General features: G+C 31.8%; 1 protein-coding gene across 1 annotated transcript; it reads right to left on the bottom strand.

Moving 5' to 3' along the window:
• Positions 1-9820: 9820 nt before the first annotated feature.
• Positions 9821-13804, bottom strand: LOC114369335 (LEAF RUST 10 DISEASE-RESISTANCE LOCUS RECEPTOR-LIKE PROTEIN KINASE-like 1.1). The gene is made up of 4 exons (XM_028326550.1): positions 12979-13804; positions 12638-12684; positions 11917-12156; positions 9821-11800 (listed from the first exon to the last, which is right to left on the bottom strand). The coding sequence occupies exons 1-4, from the start codon at positions 13713-13715 to the stop codon at positions 10797-10799; spliced, it is 2028 nt and encodes a 675-aa protein (XP_028182351.1). The 5' UTR covers positions 13716-13804; the 3' UTR covers positions 9821-10796.
• Between the last annotated feature and the right edge of the window lie 3412 nt (positions 13805-17216).

Here is a 17216-nt window from a genome sequence, read left to right as displayed (position 1 = left end):
AAAGTTGTCAAATTTATACTATAGAAACAAGTTAATAAGAATTAATGACAAAAACATGTGCATACACAACAAGTGAATCCGTTCCTACATGTATATAGATAGCTAGAAGCTAAGGTGTATCAGAGCGGTTGAGGAATGAGGATATGGTTGAGTTGCCTCGGAATATTCTTTCTTAACTATGCAGCTATCAGCAGTATAGTGGGGCATTGTTTATGTGACGATGAGGTGTGTAAAAATTAGTTTGATAAAAAAATTGAATCGAATTAATTTTAAATTGTTTTAATGGATTTGATTTTATATTTAAATATTCATATTGATTTATAAATTAGTTCAAAATTGAACTATTTTAAAAAATTAATTTTGAACTAAAATAGTTTTTCACTTGTTTTAAATTAATTCTAAGAACCGAATTAATTTTAAACTTTTCAAACTACCTTTTAAACTATTTTTGTAAATACTATTTTTCAAACTAATTTTCGAAATGGTTTTTATAAAATATTACACCCGGTCATTTTTTTTTACCTAATTCAAAAAAAACTAATTAGATTTAGTTTAGTAACAGTCCGGTTCAATCAAGAACAATTTTTTTTCAACACTCCTAATGATTACTGTTCTACGACCAGTTGGGGATGACAATGAAACAAGCATTTAATATGCATTTCTTATCGAAGAATTCGGATTAAAAGTACTAGTTGGGGGAAAAAAGCTGTATCATTTGGGAGTTCTGTGCAACTTTTTGAAAGTGACTTTCGGATTGTATGGTTATCATAAAACAACAAATTGCCAAGTTGGCAAACTCATCGGTTTGTGTTGTACCATCATCATGCAACAGTGTGAATTTAAACAGTTAGATTTGATCCTGTAATTTGTTTATTATCTCGAACATGCTGCCCATTGTGCTTCCATGTTTTATTTGGTCGATGAAAAAAAACTTGTATTTATTCTGCACATGAATGGTGCTTGCCAAGAAAGCTTTTTATTTTTGTTCACATTCAAATTATGTTTTCTCAATATCAGGGCCCCCCGCCAAAAAAAAAATGTTAATTTGGCCGATAAACAGTGAAAATGAAGAAGATACTAAAGGCGCCGGGGAAAATAACAGAAAGGGTCTTTTTAACTTGAAACCAATAAGACAATTTCAGGACATCTAAGGTAATTGGTAAGGGCAGAACTCATCTAAAATGTGACATTAGATGTGTAGCTGCCGAAGAAGGTTAAAGTGAGACAAGAGCATGTTCCAATAATAATTGTTAAGAAAGTCAGTCTTGTACAAATGGGAAGACAGACACGTTCTCCAAGTAGTATTAATTCTTGACAATCTTTCACCACCCTGAGATCCTAGTGAGGATTCCCAGGCCAAGTGGGTGTCTTGGATCACTGCTCATGTTTTTGTTTTGTTTGTTCGTTTTTCTTCCACCCCTTTTTGTTTTATTTTAATGTTCGTGCTTATTTTTTGTCCGGTCCATATATCAATGCTTTGAAGTTTGAACAGTACTAGCAAAATTTTATTGGTAAGTGTTTGAGAAGATGGACCTTTTATGGGCCCCGAGTGAGAGGCCTGTTTGCTCCACATACAGGGGACAAACAACCACTGCATGCCACAGCTTGACCCTACTGTTTTAAATAGCTCATATCCCTTGAACTTGGATAATTAGAATATTAATCCCACTTAAAGCGTTCCGCGCATGATCCTGAACTACTACTATTAACTGCAATCAAATTTGTTCTGTCATATAATGAGGATCTGTAAGACTGAAAAAAAATCAAATTATCTAGAGTATTTTAGCACAAACTGAGGTTGTATTTACCAAAGGTTTTGGAAGTTATTTTTTGAGAAAATGAAGTTGAAGAATGTGACATTCCCATATTAAGGATAAGTTTTAGAAAATAATTCTTGGTAATGGCTGATTTCAAGAGAGTGATATTTGAGATGCTACTCACTTCAATTCTTTATAAAACTAGATATAGATCCGCACGATGCTCGGGTTTATAAATAATTTAAAAAATATTTAAATAAATTATTTGATTGATAAATAAAAATTAAAAATATATTTATTAATGATATTTTATATCATTGACGGTTAAATGAGTTAAAAAAATTATATATAAATTAAGATAATTTGTATTTATCCATATATTTATAAGAAAATATTTTAAAATTAGAGTATGATCACTCAACTAAAATTGAGTAACGTGAATGTAAAAGTAAGTGTTATGTATAAATATTATAAGAGTAATATAAGAATAAAGTGAAATTGACATAATAAAACACATAATATTAAAACACATAATGTGAAATATATATATAATGAAAGAAAAATAGTTAACCATAATGTTAAAACACATAAAAATTATGCTAATAAAACTTCAAAAATTATTTATTTAAATAGATTTTTTGTATTTATTTTCTTTTACTGGCTACTTGTTATTGAATTTTATTTTCTTTGGTGTGTTCCTTTTTAAATTTTGAAGTAAGATTAACTCTTCATCATCAGAGGATATTAGAACAGTTTGTTTATTCGCCTTTCTCCTTACTGGAATTTTTGAGATTGAATAAACTTCATTTGATGACGAAGATGCATCTTTTGACTTCTTTGATACTTGTAACTTGGAGCATTGGCTTATGATAATTTTTTTTCACATTTTTCTTTAATGGACTTTCTTCTTCTTTTGATGATGAAGATGCATCTTTTGACTTGGATAGTTGTAGCTTTGGACTTTGAGTTGTGTCATCTTCTTTATTTGCCTTTTTTCTTAAATGAGTTTGTGAGATTTCATAAACTTTATCATCGGATGATAAAGATGCACCTTTTGACTTGTTGAAAGAGGCAAAGTTGTGTTGCTACATTTGGACCTATTATTAAAATTTATGAAATTAAGGAGGTGAAATGAAATTTCATAAAGCAACATATATAATAAGCATGCTATATATTAACAAATATGGAGATAAATAAAGTAACAAAAATATAAAATGACTTTATTTGTTAAAATTAGCATATTTTAAGTTTCTGGGTGATACTTAATCTAGACTATTGTCCTCTAAGACAAAAGCGACATTATAGGTTTGTTATTACATCAGCTAAAATTTCATTTTTGATAATCTACAGTGTTTATACTCATCTTTATTATGATTCAGGTCAATCTCACCAAAGAATAGAAAGTATAGGGATCGATCATACTATAGATCACCTTATGCATCAAGAAGCCGCAACAGAAGTAGGAGTTGTAGCAGAAGCAGAAGTTACAGTAGGAGCTTGAGCCAAAGTCCAGACTACTCTAGGTGATTAACTTGGTAACCATGGTGGTGGATGCGCTGGAAAATGCTTTAGTTTTCATATATGTATTTTGTTAGAACAAAAACAAAAGAAAAAGAGAAGGAGCATGGATATTAAGTTGCATAAACATGGTCTAATGTTATGATAACGTTAATACTAATTATAAACAAAGTGACTGCTACATACTTTCGTTACACACGAATCAATTATAGTGCTTGCTTGAGTCCAAATTAAATTATAGACAAAGTTACAAAATAATAATAAATTCACCTTTGACATAGCATATATTTCTAAAGTTATAAAATAATCATAAATTCACGTTTGACGTAGGGTAATGGAAGACCAATAGGCCAAACCAATAGTTAAACATCAACCACTCATGAAGTATCATATGCCAAAATATTAAAATAAGATCATATTAGCAAGCACACCCATAATATTATATATTCATTTAAAAGTAACATTTATGCAAGTTTTGTGTCATGCTAATCATGGTTAGGTTGTCATGGTAAAATATAATATAATGCACATTACCTTGCTATGAAAATAGGGTATAAAAAATTGACACTTAACTGCTCACTATAGTTAAATAATATTTAAATAATTTATTTGTATTATTATAAAAAAAATAATTTAAACTATATCAAATAGTTACAAGATGAGAGGAGATTAATTACTTGAAACAGGTGTTCCATCAAATTATTCTCATAACTACTCTTCCTTTTCATGCTTCAACTCTTTTTTTTTTTTTTACCTGTAGGCAATGAACAATTAAACATATCTTATTTAAGTTAAAATTTATTCAAAATTTGTGAAAAACATTGTTTAACTATAAAGTTGGGTTAGAAAAAAACTTTCTTATAGATTGTAGTTACAAGTCTGTATTAAGATCATTCTCTTCTAAAAGAAGGAGGGAGTCTTAAGTAACCGTGATTGTATAATGTCCTTGGAAGGGTCAATTATCTTAATATTGAGAAAAGATTGTGATATTCATAACCAACTCCTTGAACTCTTGGAGGTGAAATAAAGTTTCATGAAGCAACATATATAATAAGCATGTGTATACATTAACAAATATGGAGATAAATAAATTAACAAAAATCTATAATGACTTTATTTGTTAAAAATAGCATATTTTAAGTTTCTGGGTGATATACGTTCAAATGTTGATCTGATGCCTTTGAGTTATACCTCTGACTCATGCTTATTTTTCTCTAGAACCATATTCTGTTGTTGTCAACCAAGGACTAACAATATATTTTAAAATGTCTACATGTATCCCTAAAGTGAGGCAATTTGATTATTTAAACAAAGGAACATTCTCAAGACATAAATTCACCAACCTTATTAATTAAGTCTAACAAAAGTTCACATTCAATTAAAATTATATAAAACACTAATAGTTCAACTTTCACACATGTGTATGTATGTGTGCATGTCTATTAGATTTGAATTTAAATTCCAATGACTAATTTGAATTTGAATTTCAATTTAATACAAAAACAATTTGCATATGAAAAAAATATAAATTGTTTACATACCATCATTTGGCTTTCTTCTTTCCAAGTTATATTGTGTCTTTGCCGTGTCTACCATCTTTTCATATTTTTGCATCTATCTTTTGAATATTTCTTAGTAGAATTATTTTTCACAACGGGAAAATCTACGCATCAGAAAAATAATATATATCATAAGAGTGAAAATAAAAATCAACAAAATTCAGTATCAAAAGTCTTGCCTATGTGTAGGACCAAAACTTTGAAGTATGCGATTATGGAGAGGCTCTCACTATACAATGCAGTATGCGATTGGGGGAGTGTCTTGCAATTCGGTCTTTCATGTGAAGATGTTTGCACAACCCCAAATTCGTTTGATCGAGTTTTCGTCGAGTGTTGCACGATTCGGAGGGTCTGACCGAGATTTCATGAAGTGTCAGTGATTGGGGGAGTGTCCTACAATTTGGTATTTCATGTGAAGATGCTTGCACATCCCTAAATTCGTTTGATCGAGTTTTCGTCGAGTGTCGCACTATTCGGAGGGTCTGACTGAGGTTTCATGGAGTGTCGTGCCATATATGATTGGAGGTTCTACGATTCGGTCTTGCGATTCGGTCTTTGATGTGAATATGGTTCACGAAATACTGCTGCTATAACATCATCATCATAATCGCGAACGTAGAATCTCTAATATTGACGAAAATTTGAAGAAAGCGAAATGCGAATGAATGAAGCGATCGAACTTCAGAAGGTTCTTTTGCGCCGAAGATCTAGGAGAGAACGAAGTTGTATGTGTAAAACCTTGAGATGAAGAGCACGTACAGAGAAGGGAATGCAAAAGATTGAGACATTTGGAGGTGAGTATCACTCAATTGAAATGTATTGTATGAGATTTTGAAATATTGTGAGTATCACTCGATAGAAGAATGTTCTTCTTTTTCCACATCATCATTTTCGCTAACATGACAACATAATATATTATAACTCAGCTTTTATATATTATAAATAGATGTCTAACATTATAAAATATAATAATAAATGACTTATTTTTACTATTATAAGTATAAAATATTTATTGATTTTGTCGATAACTAATTTTTATAAAGATAATAATCAATGGTTTAACTATTCATTTTGTAATTCTTATACCTGAGTACTTGTATAAATTTGAGTTGTTATGCTTGTTTTAAACAAATTTAGTGTTAGTCTTGTACTTATCGTCGACAAAATGAGTTGGATCAGTCATATAGTCATATTAGAGGTGAGTATTACTCAATTGAAATATATTGTATAGAATTTTGAAATATTGTGAGTATCACTCAATAGAAGAATGTTCTTCTTTTTCCACATCATCATTTTCGCTAACATGGCAACGTAATATATTATAACTCAGCTTTTATATATTATAAATAGATGTCTAACATTATAAAATATAATAATAAATGACTTGTTTTTACTATTATAAGTATAAAATATTTATTAATTTTGTTGATAACTAATTTTTATAAAGATAATAATCAATGGTTTAACTATTCATTTTGTAATTCTTATACCTGAGTACTTGCATAAATTTGAGTTGTTATGCTTGTTTAAAACAAATTAAGTGTTAGTCCTGTACTTATCGTCGACAAAATGAGTTGGATCAGTCATATAGTCATATTGATTTAATTCATCCACTAAAATTTAGAGCATAGATTTTAAATTTTGAGTCCAAATTAAACCAAAATTCTAGCCTGATCCAAATGTGGGCTAACATGTGAAAATCTGTCAAAAACTTAAAAACTCTTGTTTTTTTATAGGGCCCACCTTTCATTTTAGAGACCTGGATTAAATTTGTTTTTTTTTATTTCCTTGCTTGTTATAGCTCGCCACCTACATTGGCCCAGCTCACATTGGGTGGGATATCCTGTTTTGCCACCTCTACCTATGCCTACATTTTTTATTGTAAGGATTGGCCTTTGTTGTCAACTTCCTTAATGACATGGCTAATGTGGTTGATGTGGAAATAATATGGCTCATATATGCTAATGATATGATTGAAGATTAATCATATGGTGCCAACATGTAATAGTACTTTAAAAAATAGTATAATTAAGATATTAATTGCTTCAGAAATACTCTTAAAAAAACTGCTTTACAAATTAGTCACTGTATATATATATATAAAAAAATTGAGCTTAAACCTACGAGGCCCAATTGCGTAATCGTTTTCAATAGTCCAGTAAAATGTGTGGCTCAGTAGATGGACACCCATTCACAGCCCAATTTTTTGTCGAACATATATGGTCTACAGCCTTTATTGGACAGCTATCAAATTGTTCAATATACATGACAGTATTCTCGTGCTTATCAGTTTCTTTTTCTTTTTTTTTTTTTAATCTTAACACGTGCTTATCAGTTTAAGATGGTATTGAATAACATAAAGCTATAAAGTAAAATGAAAAAAAAAACTAAAGTATAAACACCTAGAGCCGTCCCTATTTGTCTTCCATTCCAATCCATTGTAATTATTATTTTTCTAAAAAATTTATTTAAAATCAGCATTTGCATAATTATTAACTTTTTTTTCAAAACTTTTATGATTCTGTATATTATCTCAAACAGTTTTTAAATTAATTTTATTTTTAAATCAATAGAAAAGTTTTTATTAAAATTCTATTAGCGTGTCTCAATCATATTGCGATCCACCTTTTCCTACATTTTAACGTTCAGAACTTCTGATGCATAAACAATTTTTTTTTCAACTTGATCCACGTTGAAGCCAACAAACGTCAATCCAAATAGACTATATATAAGAATGAAAATATATGTGATTCTTGAATGTATTATTGGTGAACCGAAGGTTGTACATTTATACGGCAATAGGTGCATGTAACAGCATTTCAAATGCACCTAGAGATAATCCTAACAACTTGCATCTAGATAATAATTCAAATAAATGTATGTATCTACTAAATATACACCTAAATTCAAATAAATATATTTATTTTAACTGAATATCAGCTAATATCACAAATGATTAGCCAAGTCATGAGGCCGATTAGCACTATTTGTTAAATTACTTCTTATCCTTAGGTATCATGGTCCTTCTCTCTTGGGGGGCGTCCATATTCTTCTTTTTAATGATGTTGTGGGAGTTGAAACTCTCATCTGATCTGTAGGTGGCTGGGGCTTTGTCCCTGTTCAATACCAAAAAAATAAATACCTATCATTAACTCGTTTGCTTTGAAATCTAACTTCCTAGAGGAATTACACATGGAAATTTGTAACAAGATAATAACAGGGTCAATTGGCATATTTTTAACTTGAACTAAATTAACTAATGTCTTATTGCTTTGACAACCGGTGCCGTTTAAGGTGTTACTTCTTATTTTTAGACAAGGCCGTTAAGTTTTAATACCAAATGTTTGGTAAACCACAATCTTATGTGCGAGTTTTTTTTTTTTTTTTTTGCTATTTTAGATAATTATGTTTAAGTTATGTGTATAAAACAGGGATCTTCTTGTATTTGTATCTAAGTAAAACTTTGATATGATGCATTAAAAAGGCTTGAGAAAAATTTAATTGCAAGAATAGTGTATAAATAACGAATGAATTTGTTTAAAATAAAAAAAATAACTTTAGAATAAACACTTTTATATAATTTTTTTAAGAAATAAATATAATTTATTTATTAAAATAAATATAAAATTATTTTGTAAGCGAAAACAGAGTAGAGAAATACGCTACAAAAATCAAAAAGTTATTTATTTTATTAAAACTAGTTTTATTATGATAAATTTAATATTTTAATAATTTTTATTGTGCTAAAATTAATATATCCCACATTATTGTAGTGTAGAGCATTTGATATGATTTCATTCCTAAGAAATAAAAATATAAGTAATTATTATGTTTTGAAAAAAAGTAAACAGTGAGAACTTACTTAAAAAAATAGAAATTTTAAAAGGTAAAATAATTCTTTGTAAAAAAATAAAGATAAAAGATGATTAGCAAAAGAGATATTTTAATAAATAAATTGACCTAATAATTGTTCTGGGCGATCAAGAATTACTTTCTCATTCCCGCCTGGGTGAATGCATTTTTTCAGTTTCAAAACTAAAACAGTCAAGCTTTTAGGTAAAATGCTTTTTCAATGCCAAACAAGTCCAAAGGCATTGTTTGTTGATGTTAGCCTTATCTCGACACTGATTGTTCATGCTTTATGAAAGTATTCTTCTCCTCTCCCAACTCATAACACAATTCTAATTCAACTTTTCCTTTTTGTTTTCTTCTATAAAGAACAGCTTCTCCGCCCCAAAAGAAGATTTTCAATAAGTTAGATCGAGACAAATCATTTAAATTTATTAACATTCTGTTGGAAAAATAAAACCAAAATGAAGAAAAATAAATATGAAGAAGATGCACAGTCTTGAATTAAATAACAAAATAGCAATAGCAAATTAAATTTAATTGACAACACATGAATAATACATTATAGCATACAATAAGCACACGGGAAAATTAAATTAAGGGAAAGAATTAAATAGTCTGGGTTGAAGCGCGTAAACGCTATCCTTAAGAAAACGCCCCCACTGCACGAGTAAGAAAATTTGATTGCGCTCCTCTCCCAAGATATGACAATCCGTTGGTTCCGATCGTGTGCAGCGAAAGGATCCCCGAACCTTAAGAACACCAATGCTCTTGCTCTCATAAAAATTAAGTTTTGTATAGGGAAAGAAATAGATAAATTTTTGGCAGAAAGAAACCGAGTCCTCATATCTATCATTTCTAGAAAAGAGGAAATAGATATATATATATATATAGGCATTTTGCAACAACAAAATGTTAGAAATATGACCGTTAAAAAACCAACATACACTTGTCACAACAAATATAACAAACTAGTTTGACTCATTAAAACAAAATCTTAAGAGAATCTAAAATAAATATTATTTTATAAAATAGAATTAATATATATTTATAAATTTTAAATTAAAACACAAATAAGTGAATATCTGATCACGAAATGCCATAACGGAACTAATACACATAGAAGCAGCCTCAGCAGGATCACGGAAATTAAAATGCAATTATATTCAAGGACACTTAAATAGAAAAGCAACCATGAAATTGGTCCAACAGATTATTCGGGAATAGTGAGGAGGAGAGGGCGCCAATGTTTCCTTTTCAACCAAAACCGACCCAAGAACAATGGGGAACGGCAACGGAAGCCAACAACATTGGACTAGTTTCATTTTCAGCCACGTGCTTCTCTGGTGGCGCCGAGGACACAAAGAGGGCCTTCAGTGAGTGTCTCCGCATCGGATTCTTCTCCACCACGTGTTCTTGCCGCCGGAATTGAATCAATGGGCTCGTCCTTGGGCTTTGCCCCACTCCACACGGCGTCGCGAACAGCTTGAATTTCTGCAACGCTGCCATCTCCTAAGTTATCTGTTTCCCTCTCCCTCTCTATCTGTCTCTCTCTGTTGTTCTCCTCTCTATTAAAAGAGTGTTAAAGTCAGAATATTGATGATTGTGAGGGGGACAAAGGTGATTGATTGCTTCTAACAAGCATGGGATCTATTTTGGGAATGGTTGCATCTTTTCTTCCATACACATTCATTACTTTCCTTTTGATACTTTGGATTATCACCATGGAATCACAAGTAGGACCGAACCGTTTTCCGATGTCGCTTTTTTTCTCTCGATAAAATACTTGTTCCACCGTTGCTGACTTGGCGGAATGATCTTGCGACTCATAAGAACAAATGTACTCATTTTATGCGACACATAGTTATTAATTAATAAGTACTTGTTACATTCTTTTAAATAGCTTGCAGAAATTTTCTTCTCCCTTTGATTTTTCTTTCTTTCTTGGGTTCCTTACTTTTTTGTCCCGTCTTTGAGACTCTGCATCAATCATTACTGTAATGTAGTAGTAACTATGAACATTGAAGGGAAAAAAGAGTTCGGTAATACATTCATATATATATTTTTTTACCAAAACGTGAAAAACTACGGTTATTATTAGACAAAAATGTAATTAACCACTGACATTGGGCGTGGTAGATTCACTTTCCCGTTTCTCAGTCAAGGACATTGGCGAAGCTGGTAACTTATTCATTGAAATTCCAGCTTGACCCCAATCCGGTGAAGCTGGTGGTGGTTGAAGTACGTGTACTTGTTCGGTGGAGGAAGTGGAAGAGGTAACACCACCACCACCAACATCATCTCCTTTCTCTAGATTCTCAGACTCATAATTCCCACTTTGAATTTTCCTGAGTGCTTCCAGAACTTCATCCATAGAAGGCCTTAATCCATTGTCTCCTAGCACACACCGAAAGGCCAATCCTGCCACTGAAGTTAGCATCTTTTTAACTTGTTGGTCTGACTCAAAACCAAAGGATGGGTCTACAAGCTCACTAAGCTTTCCTTTTTGAATCTTTTTGATGCAAAAACTTGCCAAGTTAACTTGATCTCTTTCCCTGGCTGCATCAACTGCTGGCATGGATGATATCAGCTCCATGAGCACAACCCCAAAACTATACACATCACTCTTGTCCGTGAGCCTGTAGAATTGGAAATATTCTGGATCAAGATACCCCGGAGACCCTTGTGGAGCTGTGGAGACATGGCTTACATCATTTGGGAGCAATCTTGAAAGCCCAAAATCTGCTACCTTAACCGAAAAACTGATGTCAAGTAAAATGTTATTGGTTTTCACCTCACGATGGATGATGTTAGAAGCATGGAGATAGGCCAATGCGGAAGCAGTGTCTATGGCAATTTGCATTCGAATAGGCCATGTCAACAAACCAACCCTTGCTAGATCACCATGAAGATGACTAGCAACAGTGCCATTAGGAACGTATTCATATACAAGCAGTAGCTCTTGGCCGTGACGTGAAGTGCAACCATAAAGGGACACAAGATTTCTATGGCGTAAGCGAGTAAGGATCTCAATTTCATTCATAAACTGTTCCACTCTCTTGTAATTGTGCTCAAACAGATGCTTGATTGCAACTTCCCTTCCATCTCTTAGTGTTCCTGGTTTATAAAAGATCAATTCTTAATTTAAGTGAATCAATAAGATTGAAAACTTCTGTATATTTAATTAATGTGTAAAATGGAAATGAGCTACACAGTGTATATTATATGCTGACCATAGTACACAGTGCCAAAGCCTCCTTCTCCAAGCTTTCTAGTGGAGTCAAAATTGTTTGTTGCTTCTAGAAGCTCCATATAGGAGAAGATGGGTACCCCAAAGAAGATCCTGTCACTCTCTGTGTCACGACTTGGGTAGGGATCATCATTGGTGTTGCTGCTGGATTGGCCATATTTTCGTTTGCAGTGCCGTAACGTGAGGAACAACCCAAATATGATCCATGGTCCTACGCCGGTGCCTTCAAAGTTCAAAGGTTGCGGCTTTTCAATAATTAGTTTCACAATTGACAGAGTCTCAGATTTAACTGTATTTTGTTTTATTTTTTCCAACTTATAACTAATAAACTAACCTAAGAAGGGGAAAAAACTCCTCGGGTGGTTAGTTAGTTTAAATGAGTTATGCTCACCTATGTTTCTGATTAAAGAATATTACTAATAAATAAAGATTGTTTAATCTTTCAAATGTATCTACATAACTAATACTCCTATTCGCCTACATAAGTTTGGAGTTCTACATAAATTTGAAAGACAGTTAAAATTTAAAATACTAGTTTAATTTTTATAAAAAAAATTTAATGTTATTCGTCTATACATTTACCAGGAAACGTGTATTTTTAGTTTAGTCAGCAGTAAATATAAGAACTATAATCATATTAAACTTTGATAAAAACTAAAATTTAGATGCATGATGTATTTGAATATTAAAAATTTGTACGTCACCTAGCATCAATGCTAGCTTCCGAATCCGGGTCCAAACTCTAGCTTTCCTGCATCATTTAAAAGCAGCAATTGATCCAGTTAGATAAGGAAAAAGTACAGCGAGCCTCTTTAACTGTCAAGCTAACAAAACAAAGTTCTACAATACAGTCAAGTCGCTTAAATATAGAAGTAATCAAGCAGGAATTAATTTTCTAAATTTTAACTGTTGTGCTGAGGGGGAAAAACATACGGAGTTAACTTGTTTTTTAGCAGTTCAGATTGTAAAAATTAAATCTGGTTGTATACATAAATATTCATGCAACCATTAACTGTTTGTACAAGTTTTTTGTTAAGGTATTTACCTGTTGGCGCAATAAAAATTTCCCTTGCTGTCAAGTCGGCAATTGCCATCTCTTCTTCCATGGTAACACTGGAGACATTCATTTGAAAACTTGAATTCAAAGGTAATTTCAGCAGTTAAAAATCCAAATGGATCTTTGAAGAACTGAGAATCTTGTCTCACGGGAAGTTTAACCATTGAACATGAAGAGATTAAGGAGCGCAAGGACTCATAATCAGAGTATGGAGGGGCAAAGTAAAAATCAGAGGAAGGACATCCTGTATAGTTGATGAAGTCATTTGTATGGTTGACTGTTTGATTGTGTCTGCATTTGAAGGAGGTTATATTGTTTTTCATATCAAAATAACCGAAAGCAGAGAAGGGAGGGAAGATAATGTTGTAGGTGAAGGCCATACAACTACCATTTACCAGAAGCATTCTGAAATCATGATCGGTAATGGAAATACTAGGTCTCCACCCCTGCCTCTGATGACTATTAACTTGTGTAACTTGGAACAGTTTCCCTCCATTGTTCAACTGGACACGCTTCACTGCCGTTTGGTTATGATCATCACAACCATGGATAGCCAAAGCACCACAGTTCAGGTATTGTACCGTGGTGAAGGGGAAGTAAATTCTGCCCAAACTTCCACAATCAAATGAGTCTGGACACTCATCATGGTGCCCGTTTGCATTCCCGGCTGACAGAAGCACCGCCGTTAGATGAGAAAACAAAAGGATCACATAAACCGTTGACATTTCCAGCTGACAGAAGCACAACACCTTGTGTCATCCTCAAGTCAAGAAAATATTCTTATGGACTCCAAAACTGCCTATACTGTTTATATTTCGGCAATCGTGTCTCACAATTTGTTGGTCACTTCCTCAAGCTATATAACAATCTTTTTTCAACCAGTTGATACGCAAGTTGACTGGGAAAATTATTACACAAGTCTTAACGCCGTCTCTTTAAAGAAAATATTTTTAATTTTACTTTTTTATATCAACTCTTAAAAATAATAATTAAAATAAAAATGAGATAATCTTTTTAATTGTCTAACGATGAATCTGATATTAGTCATTTAATTCATCTCTAATTATACATGGTGCTCCCCTGACACCTAACAATGATGTCCATGCATAATGATCTCATTGGTCCTTTTTTACCACGTGATTGTGTGGATTCAATCTTGTCTCTTAGTAAATGGTATGGGTTGCATAGTTGTGTGTGACTTACATGCATGTTATATCGTGGTATTTATCTGACCCTGTCATCACATCTTCAGAGTTTGATCCCATACAATACTCACTATCGCTTCAATTTTTCGATCATGAGAGTCGGGCCATGGTTTCAACTCCCCATGCCCAAGAGTCAGTCTCCTTAAGGTGAGTGAGCCGTATGAGAAAGTTGTCTCGGCTGTACACAATTCTCTAAGCATTAAGTCTTATTATGGTGTGAATCCTAAAGAGTGTGGTCCCGATCGATAGGAAAAGTCCGTAAGCATTGAATCTTATGTGACATAAATATATAATTTTAGTTTTTCATCAAAATCAATATCTCGAGATAATTAATTAATCATCCTGTGTGTTGTACAAATTGAAACAAAAATTAAAATAATAGACCATAAACGCCTGAATTTATAAGTGGATATACACAATAGAGTTACCCTATTCTATTTAAAAATCATATATCAAAGACCTTAAAATTATTTCCCACAACGAGAAATATTCTCAAAGTTTCCCACTGTATCCCGAGTCTTAGTATCAGGTCAAAGTCGGACCAATACGTATATAACTTGATTGCATGACTACTCACTTCTTGTTGATTCTCAGCGGTTGACTAGTTATACTAAAGTGTGGAAATGCCGAACACTTTATTTTCTTGGAATTTGACTTTCGAGCATCGCTTCTTCTGATAATATACAGATCAAATGTGAAACTGTGAATAACACTTTCGTGCACCTTGTTGGTCCTGAACCACTCAAGACTTCTAAACCCTAAAGTCTTAACAATTGCTAAAAAAATTAATGTGTTTAATACTATATTCTTATTTGAATAGATTTAACTAGTTATTGAATAACTTTCACGCATAATAAATATTAATTTTTACAGCAATTAGTATATTTTAATAGACACCCTTATATATATTTGACTTTTATTTTCTTAATTAATAATTATTATAGACAACAAAATTTGCTTTCGAATATTAATGTAATTAGATATTCAAAACATTAATTTAAAATTATCAAATAAGCTAAAATAATTATGTATTTCAATTCTGGTTAATCTTGTGGTGCCCATTTATTTATCTAAGATTAAAACCATTGGTTGAGATAGTCAGCGTTTTCGTCTCCGCACCAATTATTTTGAAAATCCCACACGTCAAAAGTGATCAAACAAGGAACATCCAATCTGAAAAAGTTATTACATGTAACAAGAAAACTATTTGGTTGACTACTAAATGTTATTTATATATTCTAATTCTAAACAGTAATTGGAAAAAAATGGTCGAAGTTAGAAAGTGTGTAATTCATAAACTGTTGACGTGAAGTGCGGCCGTAGAGGGACCCGAGATTTCGATGGCGTAGTAGAGCATGGGATCAAGCTATTTTTCATGGAACGAAGAAAGTGGCTTTTTACTGAGAGTTATAAAGCCTATCTAGCAAACACCCTCACATTCTGTTTCAGTTAAAAGTCGGTATCTTTAAACTTTTGTTTCACTGTTTCCTTCCCCTAGAGGGAAAAACAAAACAAAACAAATAGCTGCTACCCCTTATTTCTTTCTATTTTACAAGAAAAAACGAGTAAAATACAGTGAGGGAGGGAGGAGTGAGAACTGGAAAAACATGCTATAGCAGACAGCAAGTGTGAAAGTGAGATGGACATACATGATACAACCTAAGCAGGAGACCAATTTCCGCAAACGAAGTGACAATGGCTTTCATAATCTAATCTCCTTGGATTTGGGCAAGGAAAAATTGAATTGAGGAAACAAACAAACACTTTGTGGTGGGGACCACGGCAAATTGTGTGCAAGAAACAAACAGATTTGGAGTTGGAGGTGAAATAATCAGTATTATTTTGTTGCTTCCGACAAAAGAAAATTGGTATTTGAAGTTCTTTAAGCAATGTGTTTATAAGTGTTATGATGTGTGAATAAATAAAGAAATGTTATGTTAGTATGGGAATTGGTGAATTGAAAGGGAGAGGTGTTGGAGGGGTTTGCATTTGTTTCTGGGATGGCATGATGCCTTCTTGTTTGTTTGGCAGCTTTAATTTGCAGTTACAGACCTCACTTGACCAACCTTTCCTTCTTTTGTCTCCAGGCATAGCAATGGACTGTGGGGTCTTGTTTATCCCACCTTTGTCTTCACTTCTTAGTTTTTCCTCGCCGGGCTCCTGTCTTCAAAATTTAAGTCGGTGTAAATTTATCTCCATCCTTATTCTTGATGGGGTTAGATTTTCCTAGTCATGTCCCATTCCGGACGTGTTTATAAATTTTTAAAAAAAAATATAATTTTAAATAATAATTATAATATATTTTTAAATTATATATATAATAACATAAAATTCAATTTAATAATTTTATATTTTAGTGTTATATATATATATATATATATATATATATATATATAATATTTTATAAATTAATTATTATCGGGGACAAGGGATGAGTTCAAGCCGAATATTAATAATTTCATTTCGATTTCAAATTTCACTTTGGTTGACGGAAAAAATCCTACCCCAACCTCATAGTTATTTAATAAAAAATTATTATTCATATATTTTTTAAAATAATTTATCGTAGAAATAATTTTTTTAAATCAAATGTGATTATTATTTTGAGAAATCCATTAGAACCGGTCTGTTAGTAAGGTTACAATAAATATTCATCCATCAATGTAATTCAGATGCTAACAAAACTTTGAATTTGTAAGAAAAAATTAAGTTTGACTTAATACATTTTTTGAAAGAGATGATAATCTTTAAGTATTATTAAAGCTTTTGACTTATGATTAATCGGATAACTCCTATCTAAAGAGTCAACACTTGTAAGTATATGTCAGGATTTTATTAAGAAACTAAATATTCTATTTGCAGTAATTATAAAAAATATTACTCATCCATTCATTCAGGTTATATTTAATAAATTATTTTAGTTAATTTTTATTTTTTATTAGACAAAAAAATTATTTGACAACTCAATAATCAAGTTTTTTAAAAAAATTATCGTCAGTTGACATTTGGGTGTTTATAAAT

The sequence above is a fragment of the Glycine soja genome, chromosome 10, assembly GCF_004193775.1.
Source record: "Glycine soja cultivar W05 chromosome 10, ASM419377v2, whole genome shotgun sequence".
NCBI lineage: Eukaryota > Viridiplantae > Streptophyta > Magnoliopsida > Fabales > Fabaceae > Glycine > Glycine soja.
The sequence above is the reverse complement of the archived record's forward strand: the minus strand, read 5'-3'. Positions and strand labels throughout refer to the sequence as shown.

Coding starts and splice junctions, on each gene's coding strand:
- LOC114369335 (XM_028326550.1), bottom strand. CDS start 13,715: ATGTCAACGGTTTATGTGATCCTTTTGTTTTCTCATCTAACGGCGGTG. Junction 12,685..12,978: donor AATTTTTATTGCGCCAACAG/GTAAATACCTTA, acceptor TAAATGATGCAG/GAAAGCTAGAGTTTGGACCC. Junction 11,801..11,916: donor CTTTGGCACTGTGTACTATG/GTCAGCATATAA, acceptor TTTATAAACCAG/GAACACTAAGAGATGGAAGG.